The 25,865-nt window shown below is 34.7% G+C and overlaps 1 protein-coding gene across 2 annotated transcripts; it reads left to right on the forward strand.

The window, feature by feature from the left end:
* Positions 1–914: 914 nt before the first annotated feature.
* Rgs21 (regulator of G protein signaling 21) lies at positions 915–25,865 on the forward strand. Of its 2 annotated transcripts, none has more exons than XM_048431124.3 (4): positions 915–925; positions 5,102–5,178; positions 8,860–9,026; positions 25,662–25,865. In XM_048431124.3, the coding sequence occupies exons 1-4, from the start codon at positions 915–917 to the stop codon at positions 25,863–25,865; spliced, it is 459 nt and encodes a 152-aa protein (XP_048287081.2). The 2 variants fall into 2 exon arrangements, with proteins under 2 accessions (XP_048287081.2, XP_085543577.2); XM_085687451.2 differs by having other exon boundaries at positions 5,117–5,178.

Here is a 25,865-nt window from a genome sequence, read left to right on the forward strand (position 1 = left end):
TCGCTGCTTAATGATACCCTGGTTGTTTAGGTCATTGCTTCTCCTTCCATTAGTCTCAGTACTCAGGAGTGGTTCGTGTACTAGGAATTTCTGTAGAACAACCAAATAGGGATGCTCCAGCTCCAAGTTAAAAAGAAGCATAGCTATACCACTGTTGCCGTTGTTATATTGCCATCAGAGCTTGACAAAGCATACATATAGGGTAATCAAATAGCATTTACTAAAACACCAGCATATGGATTTTATTTTGATAAATATGTTTGCATTATTATTTTAAACATCAGTGTTGGATTATGATACATGAGCATACATTATGTAAGATTCATAGATTAAAATATTAGAAAAAAATCATGTCACTAAACCATGAACAGCTGAACAAATTGCAGGTAACTGTAATGCATCTGCTGAAATATTTTGTATGTTCTTTAAGTGGTTATTTACATATGCTAAAAGGTAGAGCCTGCCTCACAAAATCAACGATTAAAGGAAAATGAACGATCATTAAGCATAATAAAGGAATAAAGGTGATTATTAAGTGCATGTTATAATATTATATATTAAACATTTGGAGAATAGCAGTTGTCATAGCAAAGAATGCATATGAAATTTAGCATGTAAACCAGCAGAATTATTATTCTAATGGAATAGTTATCTTTTATGCCTGATTCAGAGAAATGTCACATTTATTCAAAGAATTATTTATTCCTTGGAAGTTAAAATGTTTTGACGAGAGAAAACGTAACAAAATGATAAAAAGCTGAGACTAGGATGACTTTAAAAATGCCAACTTGTAACCCGGGGACAGGTATTTGCATACTAATTGTAACGTTCCTGCTGTCATGTTACCTTCAGCTTGAAGATCAGTCAGAAAGAGAAACTGCATCATCTGTGACAGGCAGACAGTGGGACGCAAAATGCCAGTGAAGTGAGTTGCTGTTTAAAGCTCTTTTTATCCCAGAAGATGTATAAATGCAACACCTGAGTCTTCAGTAGTCTGTATGACTTGCTACTTTCATTTATGATAAAAATGTTACTTGTTGCCTTTCATCCTAATGTTTTTTGCCTTTCTTTATTTATTCTTTTATTCTTTCTTTCTAAAATATGCCAACAATGTCTGACTTATTTTGACTCTAAATTCTTTTTCCTAGATAAAGAACATTCAAGTAGTTAGAGCATTGATCTCTCCTTTTTCAGGTTTTGCGAAACAGTGAGGTAGAAATACAACATACATGGTCTTTGTAAAAATTATTCATTATCTCAGTACTTATTAGGAAACTTTCGCATGGATATTAAGTGCTTGGTAAGGAAGCAGCTGTCACTTCCTCAGGCACATGAACTCCTTGCCTGAATTTTTCCATTCTCCAGCACACTGCTAATTGAGTGTGAACAGCTAAGTTGTTGGATACCACATTTTATAATGCAATACAACTGGTTCTAGCTGGCACAATTAGCAAGATAACTGGTAGCTTTCACGCAGTTCCCATCTGGTCTGGCTCTTCTCTGGACATGTAATATGGGTACTGCCGGCCTTGATGGCACTTGCTTAATGAAGAAAACAGACAGGAAATCAGCCAAAACCCCATGAAATGCTAAGTGCAATTTTGGCTCCAGATACACAGTGAATTTTCTGGCAAATCATATACACATGGAAATTTACTCTGATTGTGCACCAAATTCTATAAACTTCTCTCTCTCTCTCTCTCTCTCTTTCTCACTCCCTCTCTCTCTCTCTCTCTCTCACAGACACACAAACACACACACAAACACAGAAATATGTACACATACACAGAAAAGAGTAACATACAACCTTCATTATTGTTATAATCAAAACACACACAAACTGAAAAGCAGAAAAATAGTAATGAGAGACTAGCACATTGTCCATTTATTTCAGATAACATACAAGCAAAAATGAAATCAATGAAGCCTGTAAAGCTTTAAATTAGTTGCCCTTTTCTTATTCTCTATTTTTTATTTAATGAATTTTACCAATATTTCTATAGCTGCATATTCTAAAACATACAATTGTATTTCTCATGCACATATAACTTAAGAAATTTTCTACATTTATTTTATAATTTGCAAGTTTTAAGAATGCATTCCATAGACTTTCTACTGAACAATCAATTACGACAATTTGAATATTTTTTAAGATCTTGGAGAAGTGAGTGACATTCTACTGCAGGAAAACCATTTTCTTACCTCATGTGTTCCAAAATGAGCACAAAAGTGTTGACTTAAGCATGTGGGGAAGAAGTTTTAGAAGAGTTGGGTCCTCAACAAACCTATGTCTAAATATTAATTCTGCCCACTACTATTTGTTTGTTACTGCTCAGGTCAGTAGCATTTATAACACCTTTTAGTCATTGGTAGCAGGAGAATTCAGCACACTGTTATTGTCAAGGTTAACTGATGGAAGGTATGTGACATGTTTGGAGCAAAGCAGAGTAACGTATAAACATTCAAAGCACACTTTCACATTTTAGTGTTCTTACACAAACCAGCATTCAGTTTGTTTGTCCAGACCAAAACTTGTCCTCCCAAAGAATACAAATTCATAAGAAAACCAAATTTAAATTTTTTAATGGTAGGAAAGATTATTTCTTAAAATTGATACACCGTAAATAATTTCTGAAAATACAGCCCTCTGCCACTTTCAGCCCTTTCAGAAAAATAAATATTCAAACCTGCATCTTCTAGGAGAGAACAGGTTAGTAAAGTGTGCATCCCCAGCAACTTCGCAAGGCATGCGGTACCACTTCTGAGAACAGAAAAACAACTTACCCCTTATGAGAAAAAAAAATCAACGTTTCTTGATCTGAATTTATAGTAGAACACTCTAGCAACTCTAACTGTAGGGTGTCAAACATTAACTGTGTGCAGCTACAGAATACAGAGTACTCAAGTGCATCTCTGTAATTCCAAACATCATTCCTCCTATTGTCCTTGTTCCACACTAATTCCAGATTCTTTTTCCTTTCTGTTTTTCCTATTTTTGAACAATAATGGAAATAATAGGAAAGGCTGTTGCTTAATCAGAACATCTCCATATTCAGACTCATTTGCTTCCAGAAGGGTCTTCAAGGAACATTACTTTTGCCTTTAGCTTAACCAAATTCTGACTTAACCGAAAGTCTGTGTCCCCTTTGCTCTCAGTTCCCTCAGGGGTGACAGTGAGGTCCTGACAGTGTGTGGTTCTCCAGGCATGCTGTCACACTCTGGCTGTGCCTCCTATGCCCATGGCACTGTAGTTTGTCCAGCCTCAACAACTTGTCTACACTTTTTAACCAGTGCTTTCAGTGTGTTCTCCCAGCATCCTGAAAGCCACATCTACTTTTTTATCAGGGGTCGTATGCCAGTCATTATCTAGATTTGATCATTAATTTCTAGGCCTAGCCACACTCCTTAGAGTGCTAGAAATAACAACTTTTACCTGATATTAAAGAATTTACATATGAACAGAGAAGTAGACTTCTGTAACGGAAGGGATTCACATTTCTCTGTGTTTTACCTGATGGCCACTTCTCATTCAGAAAAATGCCTTTTAAGGCCCAGCTTCTCTCTGCCCTAAGTATTAACATATACGTCACAGCTACTGGATTTTGGATCATTTAAATATTGCATCAACCATCACAAATGACAGTTTTTGTACAACTGCATTTTAAATGACCTTTATGATAATTTTAGAATTCCAACAAAACTTAGTATGAGAGTCATGTGATACAACATAATCTTAGTGAAAAACAGGTTGTAAATGCTCAAACGCACTTCAGTGTGAAATTAAATCTAGGATTAGGACTAATACTTAATTTACGAAAAAAGAAAATTCAACAATGCAAATCTTTTTAAATGTCCTTTCAATTTAGAGACCACAATAGCAAAAGTCTCCTAGACAAACTGTGACCTTGTTAGCAAGTTAAAGGAAACGTTGAGGATTGGGGCACATAACTTAGAAAGGAAATTTAAGGTAGAAAATATCAGTAACAGAAGAGAGTATAATAAATAACTAGTAGCCTCTCTTTCTCAATCCTCTTATTATTATATGAAAATACAGCTAATATGAAAACAGTGGGGAAACAGTTTGTCCTTGAAAAGTCACATAAAACTGTAGCTAATTACAAAGGACAAGAGAAGAATAATTCACAAATCCATGGTTAGGATTATCATCCTGATAGGCAGTAAATACAACATTTTATTTTTTATAAGAATAGCTAGATGTGAGACAGTCTCTATTTTATTGTGAATTGTTTTAATTTAAGTTTTGAATTAGCTCATCCCTTTCCCTTTTGTACATCACAACTGTATAATCAAACTCTTTGGCCAGGAGTGCCTTCCTGTGAATAGGGGCTGGTGTCATCAGGATATTTATCTGAGCCATATACATGATATATTTGTATCTCACAAAGATTATGTCCTAAAGTTGATTTATTATTTTATGTAATATCCACCCAAAAGCATACCTTCTTCAGAAAACTTCAGTCTATAAATATTTTACTGCTTTGAAAATAAATAAATCGTGCTCTCTTGACAGATTCCTACATTTATATAAATCAGTTCGTAACTAGTCTACCAGCCTAAGGATGATATAATATGGCTCAGAATGGGGTAAATACAGCATAATACTAAAATCAAACATCTTCCATATCATCACAATAGAAACCTTTAAAGCCTTTCTTCACTTTCTAAATATTCAGAACTATTAAACAGGTACATTTGTATGATATGAAAACATAAAATTTTTCATTCATTTATTTTGATTATACTAAGGAGACTTTTTCAGGACAGAGGGGGCACATAACTAAGAATGATCAGAAAAATGTATATTTGCTTCAATGAACCAATATATCTCTGGTGCCATTCACTTCATTATTTATAAATATTAACACTGTTGACTAGACTAATAAATAATTTCCTGATATCAAATTATGTTCCACATTATGTTGCTATGACTTTACACACTGGAAAAATATGATACTATTTCTGTTGACATTTTTCTGTCTCATGACTGCTCCTTTTAATGATATAAATCATAAATTATCTTTAATTTAATATTTCTATAAATTATCAGAGAAAAAGATCACAATGCTATTGTCAAGGGTAGATGTTGTTTCTACAGGTCTCCAACTACGGAAACACTGGCATGGTCTGAAAACATGGACTCACTCTTAGCTAACCAAGGTAAGATTCAAGCAATAGTACATTTTAAAGATGATAATTAAATATAATCCATTAAACCTTGAAAATGACAAAGATTTCATGAAGTATAATATTGACCAGCATTTGTAGCCTAAAAATTTAATTGCCCAAAATCTAAACAGATTTATTTTAAACCTAAATTAAGTTTGTCAAAAGTTCAGTTATGAGTACAAGGAAATTTTAATTACAAATGCTAATCTAGAAAAAAGCTTGCATTTTTCTTATCCTATCATTTGATGTATTTGATCACTGTTTATCATTGGTACAAACTGAAAGAAAGATGAGAAATATCTACCACAGGAAATGTAAATTAATCCCTTCTTTTCAAGCCCATGAGCTAAAGTAGAAAATCATTAGTGAATTTCAACTAAATGTTCTTCATTTTTAGTGACTAAAAACACTTTTCAGTTTTTAATTAATGAAAATGTGTTTATATCTAAGAGCAGGGTTCAGTATGGCAATTGTGACCAAGCAAATAATATATTTCAAAATTGACATGGAATTTTGTACACAAAATAGTAGCAATGTTTTTCACAATTTCTGTTTGTTTTATCAACAATATGCTCAAGAACATCTAGGCAATACAGAGAGGAAAAGGTGGGACCATAAAGACAAATATAGAGCATATTTATCGTATCCATTTTAGTCAACAGATGATATTTCTGTTTGAAACTAATAAAGTATTGAAAAGGCTTCAAATAATAAAACCAGCACATTCTGCACTGCTGTTTATTCATACTTAAAGTCAGATTGAACTAAATAAATTAAGGTACTCTAAATATATTATGTTTATTGACTAAACCCAAAAGCAGTTTGCTAAACAATCCACCTAGAGGTCAAGGACAACTAAAGACATCCATTAACAAGATGTTGTGGGAAGCCTCATCTTCTCTGCCTCTCTTAGGAGTGCATGGTGGATTGGGTGGAGAGAAGGTGGGGAGAGTGGGAGGAATGGAAGGCGAGGGAACTGGGTCGGTATGTGAAATAACATTATTTTAATAATAAAAAAAGAAAAGAGAAAAAGGGGGAATATGCTGTGAATATAAAACAGTTTTTTTGTAGATTAGAATGGGCAGATTCCTGTCTTCTTCAGTGTTTAACCAAAGGAACTAGCCAAGTTGCCTAAGTGTCTCGTAGAGTCTCTCTGCTGGTTGTCATGTGGGGACAGCAGAGGAAATACACTGTAGACAACTGTGGTACATAACAGAGTTGAGAACAGTCCTAGATGGAGACAATTACTCTCATAAGCACACTTTCTGGACATTTATTTACTACTCACATGAAAGACCAAAGCCATCGATTCATCTAATGAGCAATTTGACATGACTTTTACCAAACAAGATAGTGGTATACTTTATCTGTAACCCTTAAACACCTAATAGACTAGCAAACTACTTAAACATGTTTTGTCAACTTTGCCTCTATGCAGATTTAACTTTCCTGGTAGTTTTCTATTTCTACTGTCTACCTACTGCGTTTTACATTCTCTGTGACTTCTAAGTCAATAAAGTTATTTCATCATGCACACTGTCCTCATGAATAGATTTTATTGCAGGCCGTGTGTTAGTCCAGACTCATCTGGAATGTTCTCATATTAAAATGTGTCTAGAACAGAATAGCAAGTCAGTGAAATACTGAATACAAGACAGAGCTTACTGACCCAAAAATAAATAGTTCATTTTGCACCTTGGATGCAAACTAAGGTGTGGAAGGAATGCATGGTTCAGAGTAGGCCTTCGTACAAACTGAAGAGCAGCAGGAAACAAGATTATTTCTTGATTTCTAACATACAACTCTCTAGGATGCATTCACATATCCCTTGAGGAGAAAAACTTCATATGCCCTAATGACACACATAAAATATGATCAAACAAAGATCAAAGTATTAATTCTTTATTAAAGAATACATTATCTTTTATGTTTGGATTTCAAAAAAACATCAGTTTTGTTTTTTAGAAAAATTTTACTTTTTACTACAAATTTTAACTCTAAATTTATGCCAGAGAAGCTTAGTACACAATTAATTTAATTTTCATTCCTTAGTGACAACCATACTCTCTGACATTTATTCTAGAAATTTTAATTAGTATCTTGTAAGTTTTACAGTGAGTTTCCATTTTTACATTGCTTCATATAAGAAAAACATCATGCCCCTTTAATTCAGTAAAATGGAGACTTGAGATTTGGTTCTAGGAAACTGCCTTATTTTATTGTTAAATTTCACTTTTGCTTCACACCTACAGCAACCTATAAAACCTTGACAGCCCCATTCCTTTCATAATTTCTTTTATTTTCCAGTCAACCTTTCAATCCCCTATATTTCCATAAGCTTACTTCTTCCGGATGATGAGACATAAGGGGTAACTCTCAGCCTGCTGTAAGGAAACAAGCACTCTGAGTGTCTGCAGAGGGACCCTTATGGCAGATGGAGGAGAAAACCACCAGTGTTTGGGAAGGCAAATTCTTGAGTGACTAAAGCCCTTAAGTTCCTTGTCAAGCATAAAGCTTCACAAGCATGTCTGCACAAATGCAAACTGCAAAACTGAATACCAAGACCTTAAGAAACCAGAACAGTCTAGTCAAAATAGAAGATCTGAACATAATCTTTCTAACACAGCACATAGCTGGAAGCATACTCTCAACCGTATTTAGCTCAAAACATTTAGCAAGAACCACCTTTTCCATCAACTGTGAATATTTCACACACACACAAAAAAATTCTACAAGGCACATTTTGATGGGGACTACAGCAAAGCAGAAGTCTAACTAGCAACTTAGGAACTTAAATATCTATCAAAGCAATGAATTATGGCATGTATTTCAATGGATGTATAATAATAGGGGGATAAGACATATTTAAAGATGTAACTGGGGTTATTGATTTTTTTTCTATAAATATATGTCCTAGTCAAGTCAAAGGAAATGAGCCTACAAATTAGTGGACCCCTATGCAGCACCTGCAGCCAAACTTCCAGAGAGATGCATGCTCACGAGAAAAACTGACTGTGAGGGTGAATATGAGACAGTCCACATTAAGCATATTGCTTAAAGCAACATTGAGCAAATCCCCTTTATTTGACTTTCAGAATTAAAATTGCCTATCAAGAATTAAGATGATCATAAACCTTCGCCCCCAAATATCTTGCCAGTTACTTTCTTGGCTTAAAGGTTATATTTGTCCAATATAGTCAGCACAAACTATTTAGGGTCAACATTGTCTATTCTACTCTGCACCTGAACAAACTGTTTTGTTTTCTCCCTTGGCTTCAAATTATGTCTCCAAAACTTATAGAAAAGAAGTATATTCCTACCATGGTTATTATAATATAATTAACTTGACCTAAGCAATTCAGTAGTCTGTGGGGTTTCCTGTCCAGTATTCATAAAGAGATTCTTTGAAACATAAGTCAGACCTAGAAAGATAGAATATAGATTTTCATGTTAACTAAGTTAATTTTTAAAGTATAAAAGAAAATATTTCAGACCGATGATTACTTCTTAAAACAAAGTTTTCTTGTTTGGAATAGATAATATGTAAATATTACTTGATGATTAAATATTTGCCACTTAACAATCAATAAATGCTCATTTGATACAATGAAACTTATATGGGGAATTTTAGTATCTTGCAGATAATACAAAGCTCTCTTAAATATTTTGTAGCTGGATTGGATGCTTTCAGAACATTTCTAAAATCGGAATTTAGTGAAGAAAATGTTGAGTTCTGGCTTGCTTGTGAAGACTTCAAGAAAACAGAAAGTAGAGAAAAGATTGCTTCCAAAGCCAAGATGATTTATTCTGAATTCATTGTAGCTGATGCACCAAAAGAGGTAAGTAAAGTATTTGAGAAGAGCGAAGTTGCAGCCCAGGCAGGCTGTTCACAGTTAGAAACAGAGCTCTCTCTAAAGAGGAAGCTGACCATTCCGTTTCCAGAGAGAAAATGTCAGTAGGCCCCAATATAAAAATATATTAAACACTAGCATATTTTTGAAATTAATATATGTGGAAGAAAAGCATCTAACTAGTGGATTTAAGCAGTTTTCATTTTTGATGTCTTAGAAGTCCACCCTATAGAATGTAGTAATAACCTGTGTTCAAAATGGGGCATGGTTTGCCTTCCTGTGAAAATGAGCCAGAGGTATTTATGAAGAGGCAAGGTCCCACCTGTGCAACTTAAAGATAAAGAAAATACAAAGGGTCTTGAGGAGAAGTCAAGAATTATTCTGACACTATCTCTTGAACCCGGGTGGTTTTCGTTTGTATTGTGTTCACATGTGTTTGTGCTCACTTGCATGCACACAGTTGTATGTGTAGAGTCACTCAGCTGTTTGTGTAAAGGCCTGGCGTTGGCTTCCAGATATGCTACTCTCTAATCATTCACCTTAATTTTTAATTTATTTTTTGTTTTAGAGGTTACAGCATAATTACTTTTCCCCTTCCCTTTTTGTTGTGGGATTTATGATCACACTGTGAACCTTGAGTGTGCTTTTGCATTAGTTTAATAAAATCAACCTTGAGTCAGGAGGCAGAGCCGGCAACTAGTTGACAGAAAGTAATCAGAGAGCAAGTCCGGAAAATCAACAGAAAGACTCGCAGGAAGTAGGACGGTTGGGGTGTGGGAGGTGGGGCATGGGCGCGTTGAACATGGCAGTCTTTTTTGGTTTGGCAGAGCAGAAGGACATTCTATTTTGAGATGCTGGTGAAGTGGGAAGGTCAGCAGGTTGCTGTACAACCTCTCTAAGCTAGCAGGTTTTGACCCCAGCCTCTGACTCTCGATTCTTTGATAAATAGAACGATAAATACTTAGTTAAAAACTACATTTGATGGCAGTGGCAAGAGGCAGATGGGACAGAAAAGTCTTTTCCGCGCTATCTGAGAAGGGCGCCTGTAACTGCAGAGTCACAGTTACTGACAGAAACAGCAGGAGATTAAGGTGCAGCCTATAGGGCAGCAGAAGAGGGCCTTTCTTTCCTTCAAATCCTCCCACGTACCCCTCCCTGCTCTCCCTCAAATTCGTAGCTTCTTTTATTCTACATTCCAAATTGATAGTGAAGAGTCCAAGAGGCCTCAATGTTGTGTAAAGAAACATAGGCAACCAAGGAAGGTGAAAAAGAGAGAGTCCTCTTCAGAAAAGAGCTTACCAAGTGACTCTTCACCTTAATTTTTGAGGCAGGATCTCTCACTGAAACTGGAGCTCACTGTTTTAGCTAGAGGCTGACTAACTAAGCCTGAGGATTCATGTGTCTCCACCCCTCCAGCTTTAGGGTTATAGACATGCCCAGCTTTTAATTGGACTCTGAAAACCCAAAGTCAGATCCTACTACTGATACCAGAACGTTTCACTGAGCCCTTTGATGGTATTTCTAGTATAGAAAGTTTCATTTGTGTTTGGCTTAACTTCCAGTGCATCAATACAAAGACTTGGCACTACATAGTCTGGTATTAACCGTAACAAATGTTTAAACAATTTCCATGTTAAAATCAATAAAGTTGCCATAAAATATGTAACATGAAGCAAAAAAAATCAATGCATAAGTTGTGAGCAAACAAGAAGCTGCAAAAATTATCAATAGCACAAATTAGCTCATAGAATCAGTGATCTTCCCAACAGAGGTAAGATACTGATATCTGTATCACTAACAGTTACTGTAATTTCTGGTCTATCATTAGGATTTGTGCTGAGAAAAAAAGTGGTGGTCATTACAGGCAGAGAATAAGTTACATGGAATGCAACTACGTGGATAAAATAGAGGGCTCAAAGTTATAGCAAGTTCCACTTTTAGATGGACATTAATTACTACAGCTGTTACTAGTTTGGTATAATGCTAACAGACACAAGAACCACTGAAGTGTGGTTTGGAATTCACAGGGGGTAGAGAAGGGCTTTAACTCCTGTGGAGATATTTCAACATTCATTTCTAAGCCACCACCTAAAAATCAATAAATAATCCTGGAAAATTGGAAATGTAGTATATGTGATTTGTCAAGTTGATTAATGTGTCATTTCCTAAGAGGTTTTGAAGCAACCTTAAAAATATATATTTTACTGCAAACCTCATTTGAAAGTCAGTGTTTTTCCTCCCTTACAAATCTAATTAGCAGTGACGACTTTAAGACAGCATTAGTAAACACTTCATTAAAAATAGCTAATGAAAAGATAGTCTTAAAGCTGTAGCTAAGGGACTGAAGAGATGGTTCAGTGGCTAAGAGCACTCAGTGCTCTTGCAGAGGACCCGGGTTCAAATCCCAACTCTTACAAGTTAGATCACAAATATAACTTCTGTTCCAGGAAATAGGATGCCCTCTTCTAGCAAACAAGCGTTTCTAGGTACACATGTGGTACATAATCATGTGTATGAGAAAAACATTTATGCATATAAAACAAAATAAAAATTGAAAGTATAAAACAGTACGGCTGAACTCAGTTATAACTAACAATTTTGACAAAAAGCTACATTTATTTTCCTAATCTTTCCTTCCAAAATAAACATCATCAATAATAATTTCACTAAATAATGCAATTACTGTTTTAGGATATAAAAGTTTTATAGCTTTTAACATTTTACACATATAATTAATTTAAATAAAATGATAGTTTCCATCCAAGTAATGGTTAGATTGTTTCCAAATGCCTCCAAAATATGTATTTAAACATGACAAAATTTATTGAAATCTAAGTCTGTGTGTATGTGTGTGTGTGTGTCTATACATATATGGCCACTCTCTTTCCTATTATTTATCATTCACTGTTTCCAGTGCAAATGTCTCAAGGCATTTGAATGATTTGCCAACAAGTTGCTAAGTACAAGTACTTATTGCCTTTCAATTACGTACAAAAGGTAATACATATGCTAGTAGGTTTATTTATTGAACTGAATTTTTTGAAATTCTTACTCATAATAAATTTAATAAGAAAGAAGAAGATACTAACAAAACTCTTCAAATATAAAGGAGACCATATGATAATAAACACACTTAGAGTTAACTATTGTCATTGTGGAGAGACTATGACCACATGGGAAGGTACAGGATAGATCTGTAGAGTGAATTACCTACTATAGAGATAGGTCATGAAAAATCAGTCGTTCAGTCGTATTTTATGAAAATATCGAGCAAAGGTAAAATATTTCATACTGAAAACATGCTGGGTTAACACTGTGATAGAAAACATCAAGGTATATTCATCTATTGCAAGGATTTTGATATTGTTATTATAAGAAGGGAATGGAGAATAGGTTTGAGATCTTTATCTTCATTGTTGGAGATGAAAATATAATAAGATTCTAGATTTATCTGATAGGCAAACTTGACAAAACTAAGTTACTATTTTTATAAGTAGATTAGAAGATGCAGTAATTTTCATAAGCAGAAAGTTAATTTCAGAGGAGATCATAGGAGACTATTCTCCTTTATTCGGGATTCAGCTGAAGCCATGTAACTGACTCTAAAAAAGAATGAAATTATAGCCAATTTCCTTGGTAGAAAGTCCTACACTGAAGAATGGTGTCAGAGTCACGTTGTCTAGATGTCTACTTAGTCTTTTTTTCTTTCAAACACTAGTGTCTTTATTTCTTCAGCTGTAGAATTGCTACAGACTTTATAAATTTTAATTACTTGCATCTGGATTATACTAAGCTTATTGACTGACTCTCCTCTGGAAACCGAGATCACATGGCTGTCAGAATACCATCCTGACAAGCAGACTACTTTAAAACTGGACTTTCAGGTTCCTGTGAGAGATGTAATAATTCCAGCTGTACTTCATGCCCTCTCTTTTATAGTGGCACCTTACCTCTGGTTCTCCCCTTAAATATGAGAAGTTATGGCACAAAATCTATAGTTCGGATAAATCCCAATTTGTACTCAAATCCTGTGCCCCTGTTTTATTGTGGAGCTATTTCACTTTTGGGATTCCTGCTGCACATCTAAAACAGGAAAATAACATATGTACATGAAGCATATGAAAATGGATATAAATTAGATAGTATGATTACAGCTCATATTATGTAGAAAAGTTTTTACAATATTTTAATCATACTTTTTAATAAACATGTCCCAAGCAGGACTACTAAATCTTAAAATATTAAAAGCAATCACTTGCAGCTGTCTGTGAAGATGTGAAGTCAGGCTTTTAAAGATTTAATAAATTAAATATGATCATACATTGCAACAAATATGTTAACAAAATATCAGCTTCCACTTAAAGGAGAAACTCATTGAAGGGCCGTAATGGGCGAAGGAAAACACATTTCATAAAGAAAATTGCATATATGTCTCAGCTATTTCTAATAAAGAACTAGACTTTTAGAATACTTTTAGACAACGTGTTTTCTAAGTTTAAGTACTTGAGAGTAGCAAAGAAAACGTAATTCTCAGTATTGCAATTATTCAAATTTTATTTTAGACCATTGATTTCATACATTTAGAGATTTTAAAGTCAAATATAAATTAGTTTTGAGAAAACTATTTATACTAGAATAAAATAAAATACTATCTTTACTTCTCACCAACAGTTTTCACATATTTGAAATATTTACAAGTTTTATTTTTATAAATGTAATTTATAAGAACATAAAAAAGATGTTGGGAGACTGGGGAGATGATTCAGCAATAAGAGTCCTTGCTGCTCTTGTAGAGGACCTGAGTTTTGCTCCCAGCACCTACAATGTCAGTGTCAGAGCACCCTCTGTTACTCCAGTTGCAGGGAATTCTGCCTCTTCTGATCGCCACACACTTTATTTGGTTCACATACGTCTATGCAGATAAAACACTTATATACATAAAATACAGCAAATAAATCTTTAAAAGTAAGAGCAATGTCAAGTCTGCTATAGTTCATTCACATTCTGTGGGATTAGAAAGCTGAGCAGTAAAACCACAGCATAGTGTTTATGAATTATATAAATTCAGGGGCGAGGAGGGAAGAAGCCTGCTCTCAGGGTACAGAATGAGCACGCACAAGGCCCTAAGTTCAATTGTTAGCAACTGCGTTAATTGAATTAAGTAAAACAAATATATCCAAGTTTACTTACATTTTATCACCAAAAAAAGAGAATAGATTCTTTCTTATTTTTATATTTTCTTTTACTTTTTTAAATTATGAAGGCAGTTTCAAATATGTCTACTGTCTTTATATCACTTCTACCTCCTTCTTTTCACTCTTCAGCTCCTCTCACACTCCTACTCCTTCTGAAATTCATAAGCTGTTCTTTAAACATTACTTCTACCTGTGCACGTGTATTAAAGGCTGACCACTTGGATTTGGATGATCTCATGAGGCTCATCCCTGAAGAAAAGCAATGAATTCTCAACAGCCCTTGATTACCTGTAGTTCTTCATCTGCATGTGGGGCCTTGTGAAACTCCCCCATCCATGTTGGAATGTCAACAAGTGTTGACATTAGGTACAACTGCCATGTTGTGTAGAGCAGACACTGTCTTACAGCAGGATTACAGCAGGAATCCTGTACTTGGCTCTTACTCTTTGCTCCCTTGTCCCAGTGTTCCCTGAGCCTTGGGTGCAGGCATTGCATTGTAGATGCATGAGGTAGGAGTGAGCTACCACAGTTACTTATTCTCTGCATTTTTACCACTCATGCGTCTCATATATTACAAAAGGTCTCTCTAGTGAAAATTATGAGCTACATTTACCTGTGGGTATAAGGAAAAGTAAACAGAATAAGGTATTTAATTTTAATTTTTTCCCAGTTTTATTAAAAATGAAACTTATATAATTAGAAAACTGGATTAAAGAACAAAAGTAAGTGTAAAACCTATGAAATTGCATTTTATCTGGTCAGGACAGACATATTCTGACATCAAACATTCAAGTATTATTTAAAAAAAAGTTGGTTTGAAATTGGAAAGCTTCCTATGAGATTAGGTATGCATCTGTATTTCTCTCTGTTATTGTAATAATACTTTATATCCTCCATCCTATATTCATTTTCATATTTCATTATAGAGTCATTCTCCAATGTGTTGAAGTCACTTTGAGAATCATTTCTATTTCCCCGTAACTGATAACTAAGAGTTCCCTCCCAACTATAGTCATCTCCAAATATATTGATTTTGTTCATATCTTAGTTGTCTTCCATTTTATTTATTTACTAACAGTTGTGTGTATATTGTATACTACACGCTATGTTGTTTCATCAAAGAGAAGAAACAGTATTGATTCCTCAGTAGATGAGCTACCCATCTTACTGGGAAGACTCAAGATTTAAAGGATTACAGTAGGATTCACAAGCATAGTGATGACAACGTGTAAAGTAAAATGAAACAATGTAATGGGAAACTCTGAGTCTAGGAGATCAGGAAGTGTATATAAAAAAAATTAAGTAGTAAACATTGGTCAGAATTTGAGAAAAAGCAGAAATGGGTAAAACTAGAAGTGAAGAAGAAAGGACAGATGAATGAGAAAGACAAGAGTCAAAGGAAGGACCATCCAAACCGAAAGCAATTTACCTAAGCTGCTTGAGGCTGTGTGGCAGAGTGTAAAAGATGCCACCCTACCTTCCAGGTCACCTTTAATTCTGCACTATCATTTAATCTCTATTCAATAAAAAGGATCTCTTAAAAGAATAAGAAAAGTGTAAGAGGTGATATTTGATGACAGACAGACAGATGACAGAAACAGAAATAGAGAATATTGACTAAAGTAACTGAAATAGTTACCAAGTGCTTTTATGTGGACTGTCTTGTTCCAAAAGTACATTCATTCACTGCCTTAGAGAAATGTCACTAGCATTCATAGTGCAGGAGAAAAATCACTCAAACTTTAAAGGCATTTTAAAAAATGATGATGATAATGAGCCTCCTAGCAACCAGGATCAGTGAGGAAAAATATCTTTAGCCTATGCTTCTAAGTTTCCAATTCCTTCTCTAGATCTGCTACTCAGTTTTCAGTATTTAAGACCTAGACTGAGAACCTTGATGTTTATTCTAAAGCAAAAGAAGGAATATTCACAAAAATTCTATTTTCTCTTTTTTGAAATATTTCATTTATTCTCATACTTTCTCTAATTTGTATGACATCTTAGACTATGACGCTCAGATTCAAATATGGCATTAGAAGGCAAGGGGTGACATTGCTGTTTCTTCTAAATGTAATTTTTTTGAAAGGTTTGATTTCAGATTATCTTTTTAAAATTGTATTTATTTACTTGACATCCCGACTGCAGCTTCCCCTCTGTCCTCTCCTCCCATCACCTTTCCCCATCTCTCCTCCACCCTCACCCTCACCCTCACCCTCAATTCACTACTCTGTTTCTGTTCAGAAAGAGGCAGGCCTCCCATGGGCATCAACAAAGCATGGCATATCAAGTTGTCCTAAGACTGAGCACCTCCCCCTGTGTTTATACTGGGGAAGGTGATCTCCTAAGAAGAATAGACTCCCAACAGTCAGTCAAAGAACCAAGGACAGCCCCTGATCCCATTGTTAGGAGTTTCACAAACAGACCAAGCTACACAACTGTCACATATAAGTAGAAGGCTTAGATGGGTCTCATGGAGGCTCCCTGGTTGTTGGTTCAGATTCTATGAGTTCCTATGAGTGAAGTTCGTTGTTTCTGTGAATTTTCTTGCAATGTCCTTGACCCCCTCTGGCTCATACAGCCATTCCTTCTTCTCTTCAGCAGGATTCCCAGAGGTTGTTTGATTGTGGGTTCCTGTATCTGTTTCCATCAGTTACCGGATGAAGACTCTCTAATGACAATTACCGGTAGCCACCAATCTGATCACAGAGGTGGCCAGTTCAGGCCATGTATCCACCGTTGCAAAGAGTCTTAGCTGTAGTTATTCTTATAGATTCGTAGGAGTTTCCCTTGCCTCCCATATTACCTGACCCGGAAAAGTCCCCACCCCACCTTTCCAGTCAGTGCTTTCAGTACTCTCCTCCTCCTCCCACCCTCCAACCTGATCTCTGGAGTTCCCAAGCCTCCCCCTCTTCCAATCCACCCAGGAGATCTCTTCTATTTCCCCTTCTCAGGGAGAACCATGAGCATGCACTTAAAATTGAAAACACAAATCCCATGTGTTCTTCACGTTTCCCTGTATTCTTGTGTCTTTTAACCTGGGTCAACCAAGTTGATATTGGTGATAAAGCTATAAATACAACTCTCTCCCAGCTGCACTAACAACAGCAGAAGAGTCCCAGAACCTATATTTAGAAACCTGTGTGCATCGTGATTTTATGTGTCAGGTCCTATTCTCACAGACGTTGAAGAGGCATCTGGTTCTTATTCAATTCCATCTTTGCTTTGACTACTTGTCTAATTAATCAAGGTGCTTTTTTTAATTCTATTCCCTTCCTTTCTCTTGCCCAATTTAATTCGTTAGCATTGCCTCCCGACTTGTGTCATCTATTTCTGTCACCAAAGTCACTGATAACAAACAGATACAGTCCTCAGCACACACAGACTGCATGCAGATCCTGCAGACGGCTATGTTTCCTTTCATCACAGCCCTTGAGAAAGTATTTCAGGGTACTCATTTGCCTTTAATGATGCCAAAGATAAAGTAATACAAGAAGTGTTGGTGGTGATTAAATAGAATTAAGTAACCAAAAACATGAATACAGATGGCTTTGATTTAAATAGTAATTTTTAAGCGCTGCCATGAATGAGGTCTAAGACAGTACCTGCTCGGGCTTTGTAAGGCGTTTTACTTATGCATGCATACATGCTTTGCTTAATGACAGTCTCTTGCTACACTCTACATCCTAAATGAGGAACAGCCACATCATTTGAATGTGGGAGCAGAACTGGAAACTTTTCATTCAAATTATGTAAAAATATATAAAGCACAGTTCAGAGTCGAAAAAGAGAGCCAACAGGTACACTTTAAAATACATTCTTCCTGAAAAAGTAATTTGTTGAAACCTGAAAGAATTTAAAACTGCTGGTATAGAAAACAAAAAATAATTTGTCTTGTATAACTTTCAGCTAACTATGCTCATGGCCATTAAAATTTTATGGATCTTATTATAAAAATGTTTAAAACAACTATAACAAACGTCACCCTGAAGGCCGTCATCTCAATGCAAAGACTAGCCCATGTCAACTGCACCAAGATCTTTTCAAAAACTAGAAGAATATCAAAACCTCAAAATGACTATGATTGTTCTCAACTGTTCTTTCATAAGAATCACAATCTTGTATACTGTTTTCTGAGATTGGTAGTATAGTATTCAGAGTTATAGAAGATAAAATTTTGAAATATAAGCAAGTAAAATGGTATTTCTCAAAGAAACTGAAAGAGTTTCAGGCCAAAACAAATACTCACTTATACTGTCATATAATTATTTTGGTATAAACAATATTTATATAGCTAAACATATAATAATTTAATATATACATTTGAAAACTGAGTGCTATTTCTTATTCAAACCGTTCATCTAATGGATGTCTTTTAAATCTCAGTTAATGGAAACTCTGGTTTATGACTGTTTTGACTAGATCACTGTAAACATCTCATTCTTCTTCATTCTTCATTCTTTCTCTCACATTCATATCTAAACAGCATTCTTACCATTCTTTAGAATATGTCCCAAACCAGCCATTCCTAAGATGCGCTTTCAGTCATAATGATTGGGTAATACATTCCTTTTGCCCTAACACTAAATGTGTTTGGGAAATACATGATATGTCCTTGCTGTTACTCCATAATCCACATCTACTGCCCACCTGTCCAATGAAGTTTCTAGATCATCATCCTCATACTCAGACCTTGCTATTGAGGCCACTTAGAGTCCGTGACTATTTTAACATGTGTTCACAGTGCTTAAATTCTCCTCATTGCTCTACTATAAATAAAAGAGTGGTAGAGTGTTGTGGGGTCTACCATCTGCTGAACTCACCCTATTCTTACCTTTCTCCCTTTGAAGCCCAACAGGCTTCTTTCAGTGAGTCCTCCCACAGGTATGTCCCAGATTTCATATTTCCTACTCATATAGATACTCCAGAGGTCATTTTCAATTCTCAATTTCTTAAGATAGAACTGCTTCTAGAAAGTGCATTTTTCCTTTTGCATTGTTTTCTCAAAATTTGTCTTCCAAATTGACTTTTTGTCATGATTTTCTTCACATCCTCAGATTCTAGCACAGATCTATACAAATGTTTAATAAATACCCTAAATGAGTTAAATTCATGAAATGATATATAAAATGGCTAGTTTTAAAATATATGATACATTTTCCTGAACAATGAGGAACATAAATGCAATCATTTTACAGTTGTATTGGGTTAACATAAAAAATTCACATGAACAATTAGCACATCAGTAGTAACATTTCCCTTGCAATGGTTTTCATGTTTTAAATCATCTTTATATATTCCTGCAAGTTATTTTTGAATTGAATACATTTTTCAAAATTTCTGTCATTGTAAAAAAACAGAGTTGCTAAGGAAAATAAAACTAGGAAGAAAAGAGGACAGAACACATGAAATGAGTATTCATTCTGTTGTTATTTTTGAGAGATGTAGAAAATGGACAATTTAGAAAAAAATAGAAGAAATAGAAAAAATAAACAGATTCACTTCATCCTCTGAACTGCTGAGTGCCTTTGTTGTAAAAATTTTCCATTCTCAGATAACTGAATTAAACTCTTAATAACTAAAGCTTGAATAGCCAAATCTGTTTAAGCATAAACCTAATTTCTTAAACCTTCTACAACCAAAATTGGACACAATAACAAGAAAATAACAGAAACATCTCCTCTGTGACACTGTGACACAGAAGACACAGCTGGTTGTTTCACATACATGTCACAGAAAAATAATGGCATTCTGTAGGAAACAGTATTTTGGTAAAAAATTGATATGGTAAAACATTACACAGGTTTGAGAGGAAAAGATTTTATACAAAATATCAAAGAGAAGGAACAAGGCTATGTATTAAAACATAAACTGCAGACATAAGAACGAAAATGCAAAAATTCCTGTGAAGCTCCAGGATCAAAGGCATAATTTACCCAGTTACATAAACAAGCACAGACACACACACACGCACACACACACACACACACACACACACACACACACACACACACAATGATTAGAGAAGAAAGGTATCAGCGATGACTCCTGTGTGTCAAGCTTGAACAAGTTGAAGAAAAATAATGACATATATATAAACATGTGAGTGTGATGCTTTTGTCACTGACATTAAGCTGAATTTCTAAGACATAGTTTCAAAAAACTACTGATTATCTCCCAAGAACAAAGATATGCTCATCACTGAGTTCTCAATAGCTGAGGTTGTCAGTTTCTTGGCAGGAAAGCAAGCAAATCAGAAATGAATACATTTTGGTAATAATAGTAATTAGCATTAATGAATTTAAAAGGAATTCTTTTTAAATTTTAGAATGATTTTGAATAAATATACAACTATTTTTTTTTACTTGTAGCATTGTATTGATTGGGTCTTTAGCCTTGTGAGGAATGCAGAAAGGATAAACATCTAACAGATTCTCTGGGACAGAAAACCTTTTGCTAGGCCATAATTTTTTAATCTGCTCTTAATCCCACAAGGAAAATTTGTAATGTGAGAGGTATTGGGAGGGTTACAAAATAGTCTTTATTATGAGGATACAAAGAAAATGAAATTCAAAGGAAAAAATGCAGACTCACTGAACACTGTATCCTGCTGTTCTGCCCAGGGGAGGTGTGAAAAAGATGGCTTCTGTACCAACCTCCCCCCAGAGCAAACACGCTTCTTCTCTCCTCTTATCCATGCACTGTAGTACCTCAGACCATGTCCCAGGAGTTGGTATCCCAAAAGCTATTAACTGAATGAATTCCCACAACAACTTCCCCATTTGTCTAAATAAGAGGGTTCTAAAACTACAAAATGAGCACAAAAATCGAGTATTGTCCAAGAGAAAGAAAAGGTAAAAAGATACACAAAAATAGATCTACAACCAACAGTATTGTCCAAGAGAAAGAAAAGGTAAAAAGATACACAAAAGTAGATCTACAACCAACATGAACAACATCAAGCAAGAAACACATGCTTAATTTTAAATCTATAAGTAATTAGTAAATAAGAGATTATTTTAATAGTTGTCCTATCCTGAGAAGTCTAAGTCTAATACCTTAAATGTCTTAGCCTAGTTATGAGAGGAAAGTATCTATGACTATCAAGTTTTCAACTCTATTAAACTCCTGAGAAGGAAAATAAAATTACCAAAGTAAGCAGGAAGTACAAGCAAGTGACTTCCAAAAGGTGCAAGAAATGACAGAAATAGCTGGCTATCTGGATAGTCTCTCAAAGTCTCATTTACAATGTTGTGGCAACCAACTTTGGCTAAGGCTTAGAGTGTCTGAGAGATCATTTTGAGAAGCAAAAAACTTTGAAAGACTGTCCTGCCATGTCTTGGCAAGGTTCAGCGTTACTTTTGCTTGTATCCTGCTTGTCCAGTTTGAACAGCATCATATTGTCAGTTGTCGAGGCAAGGGCGGTTCTTTGCCCAAAAAAATCAGTTTTGCCAAGAAGAAAACAAGCTACATGTGGAGTGTTTTTGCTGTTCTACATTCTCTTTGGAGCAGAATGGTTCTGCCAGAAGAAATCATGTCTCATAACAACAGAATCAGTAATTATTCAAATGCCACATTCTACAGGTTTTTGAAATGTCTAGAGATTAGCTACCTATGCAGAGTATGTCTCTTTGCATTAGAGAACCTGACTAACATAAATAAAAGTATGACAAACATGGGTGACTATTAACTTTCAATTCTTTAGTAAAGTGTATAGTCTTACTAAGCTTAATATATGAATGTAAACAATCTTTAAGCAGATGTGCAGGATGAGGACAATGACCTCAAAAATATAAAAATATCTTTATCACAGGTAGAAATGTAAAAGGCAGTATAGAAACATACATAGATACAATATGGCAAAATAACTATATTTGTGTGCAACATATTGTAAACAGAAAGAAAAATATACACAATAGAATAAATATAATTTTAATGTATATTAATATATAACTTTTCCTATACAGGAATACAAAAATAATTTTGTTTATGTATCAATATACAAAAATCTATACCAATGCAAATTGTCCATAACAAATAGTTCACAAGTAGATACACTAATCTACCTGTTGCCCCATCCCATCCATTTCCCATTTTTCTCTTTTTTAAAAGAGATTCCTGATTTTAAACTTTGTTATTCTACCCCCAACCCTATACCAACACCTAACAGATAAGAATTATCCATAATCCTGAGAAGATAAAATCTGTTGGGAGAGGGGGTATTGTTTTCTGGAATTTCTTTTAGCCCTCATGGGGGTGATAGTATCTTTATGGGATATGGTAAAAACTAAAACGATGGTTAAGTCCCAAGAGTATGGTCTGCAACAATTGTAGACACTCTCCCAGTAGTTGGTAGGGCTTTGTTTTTTTCTTTCTTTCTTTCTTTTTCCTTCTTTTTGAAGTTTTTATTGGAAGTTTTGACCAAAGAGTAGTAAGAAGGTGCAAAGGTGTGCCATCTCAGCTAGCCAAGTTGGAATTATCTTGAGCAGTTTGTCGCCCAAAGTCAATCTTTGAATGGTATTTAACAGCTCAATGGTATCATATGAATTAGGCAAAATTGTTGTGGTGGTGACCCATCTTCTTTCTGGAGACTTCAAAGAGTACTTTAGAAAAATTTATTGTTTACTGTTGAAAATTTAAACATTATCCATATCAAAACAAGAAGTTTGAATTTTAAGATAGACATTTATCCAAAGAAAGGTACCAAATAGTCAAAAATAAATATGAGGAGAAATCGAATTTTTGGAAGACAACAAAGTTTTGACAACAATATTCCCTTGATTTTTCGTTTTCTTTTGTCCCATACCAGGTAGCTCTTCTGACATGAGACAGAAAGAAACTATGAAATTTTCTTTTAACAACATGCTTGGATTTAGAGAAGGACAGAGCCAAATTCAAACTCCAAAGCGAGCTTTGATATTTTAGTTGAATCAGGACTGCAACTTTTATAAGAAGTAAAGAGATTTGGATGTTTAAGTAGCCTGCAGAGAATATTGATACCGTTGTTCAGATTTTTTTCTTTTTGCAATTTTATTTTGGTATATCTTTCCCTTTTTTTTTAACTTGAATTTGTCTGAAAGACAAAAAGTCTTGTGGAAAACTTATATGAGAAGAGTGATTTTCTTAAGCAGGATAGTATGGAAAACATGTTCAGAAGCCGCAAAACACTAAGAATAAGCTGAAAATTTTCTAGTTCAGTTGGTACATAAAACAGAAAGCTAAATGTACATAAAACAGAAAGCATATCTCAGTACTAGAACTGTTTGTTACCTACAGAGTGGAATAGAACAAAAGAAATGTGTAATTCAGGGATGCACCACAAAGGTCATGAATGCAAAAAACAGGCATGACTATGATCACAAAGAAGGTAATGAAGATATTGGAGTATATATGACTATATTGCAGGCACCAATTAAAGCTTTTGTCAGTCAGACATCTTCTGGAGAATGTCTAATATCATAGGTTATGTTGCTCCTCATAGTGATTGTAAATCACTAATGAAGCTATTGAAATATTTCTGCATGTCTGGGTGAAGAAACAAATTAAAACTTATATTCACATATCTCTGTAATGCAAGATATTTATAATTAACAGTTTAGCATGGGTACTTGCAAAACAAGACAAGTTCCTGATAGTAGTCACTGTTCATTCCTTATCACAGTGCATAAGACCTACTAGACCTGACCACAGCCTTCTTCAAATCTCACTCTACTCAGATTTCAGACTGCTTCTCTTGTATATTACACCACAGTCAACAAAGCAAGTAGCATTCTATAACTTAAATTCTTTCCTGCATCATAACTTTGCATTTTTTTGGTCAGGAATCTTTCTACAAATTTTTAAATCTGATTTTTTTTTATTTTTCAATCTTAACTATGATGAATTTTATTTCATCAGATGAATTTCCCCAAAATATATACAGTATTTGGAACATAAAAGACACCCCAAATCATTTGGGGAAATCAGTCAATGAATCTCCCACTTCTTACAAAGTCAGACTACCAATAGACTAGGCATCAATGTTAGAAGACAGATTTGAAAATGATCATGTGCTCTCGTAATGGAGAAGGGGCAACTGGAGGTGTTTAATGAAGTTTCAACATTTTATCTGAATCTTTGTGGGAGGACCAAAATGCTGATCAAAGGAACAAAATTATAGTTGGATCTGGCTTCAGTGAGTATCTGAAATCCTGATCAAAGGATTAGGTCTAATCATGATTCTTTGGTGAGTCTTTTCCTATTACCTGTTTTTATTGTTTTTCTCTAAAATAATAATATTAATTGCAATATTTTATAATATTTATTCATTAATAAATAAAGCTCTTTAAGGAAAGAGCCCTTACTATTGTCTGTTCTCTTTTATACCTGGAAAGTTTAAAGTACAGATTTCATTTTCTTATCTACAAGGCAGGTTGAAAGCTGAATTAGATTTAATTGCAGCTCTACCTATCACTTAGCCTCACTTCAATGTTGCATAAGTGAAACTGATGAGTTTTCCTTTACCAAATCTCCAAATTGTACCACTTTATCAGCGCTCACATTTTCTCCTGAGATGGTCTCATTCTACTCCATAAATATCTATTGATTTCTTATTATGTGGTGGGTATTCAGCTAAGTACTAGAAATGATGATAAATGAGATACAGCACCTGCTTTTTGGGAGCTTATACTATTAAGATTCAGATATATTGCATACGTCATGAATATTTTTAGTTTAATTCAGATGCCTGAGATAAAATGCTTGCTGCTCAAATATCCTTCAGTATGGATAGAGAAGCTGGTTTGCACTTCAGGTTTTCCTGTGAAAGGTGTATTCCAATGTAATAGAACTCTGTTAGGTCCTTCAACCTTTGTTTTGGTTTCTTGGTATGTTGATTGTTTTTGATTGTGTGTGTGTGCTTATGTATATAATTGAATATTTTGATCTGCAGGAGGTATAATGGCAGTGAAGAACAGATATAAATTGTTTCATTTTGTCAAATAGAAAGAAACAAACTAGAAAAGCAATGCTATGGAAACCCAGAAGGTTTGCTAAGTATATGAAGAGTGGTAAAAAAAAATCTAAGATATTATAGTTATTCCTAGGTAGAGTACACATTTGGAATTCAAATTTTAGAAATGTTAGAAAAATAAACTGGTACAAAAGAAAAGATACTTAAAAGTGCAATGCTTCTTGCTTGCATTTTTGCTTTGCCTTTTTTAAAGTCAGCTTTAGCTGTTTCCTGCCATGGCCATCCATCTCAAGGTACATTAAAATTTAAAACAAAGAGTGTGTTTGTTGTGTCAAAAATAAATGCAAGAACATGCTGCTATTTTCCTTCAAATTAACTTTGTGTTTGGAAAAAAATCAGCAATACATGTACCTAGTATCCTGATAAGCCATGCACATTTTAAATAATCTCATGTAATGACATGCACCCTTGTTTCTACAGATAAATATTGACTTCAGTACCAGAGACCTCATCTCAAGGAATATGGCTGAACCAACTCCAAAATGCTTTGATGAGGCTCAGAAATTAATTTATAGTCTCATGGCCAAGGATTCATTTCCTCGTTTTCTAAAGTCAGAAATTTATAAGAAACTGATAAATAGCCAACAGGTTGGAAATCATAAAAGATGGCTGCCTTTCCTGTGA

The sequence above is a fragment of the Myodes glareolus genome, chromosome 5 (assembly GCF_982192425.1).
Source record: "Myodes glareolus chromosome 5, mMyoGla1.1, whole genome shotgun sequence".
Lineage (NCBI taxonomy): Eukaryota > Metazoa > Chordata > Mammalia > Rodentia > Cricetidae > Myodes > Myodes glareolus.

Excerpts from the sequence above, each read along its gene's own strand:
- Rgs21 (XM_048431124.3), top strand. Across the intron at positions 5,179-8,859 it reads CTCACTCTTAGCTAACCAAG|CTGGATTGGATGCTTTCAGA; the intron begins GTAAGATTCAAG and ends AATATTTTGTAG. Across the intron at positions 9,027-25,661 it reads TAGCTGATGCACCAAAAGAG|ATAAATATTGACTTCAGTAC; the intron begins GTAAGTAAAGTA and ends TTGTTTCTACAG.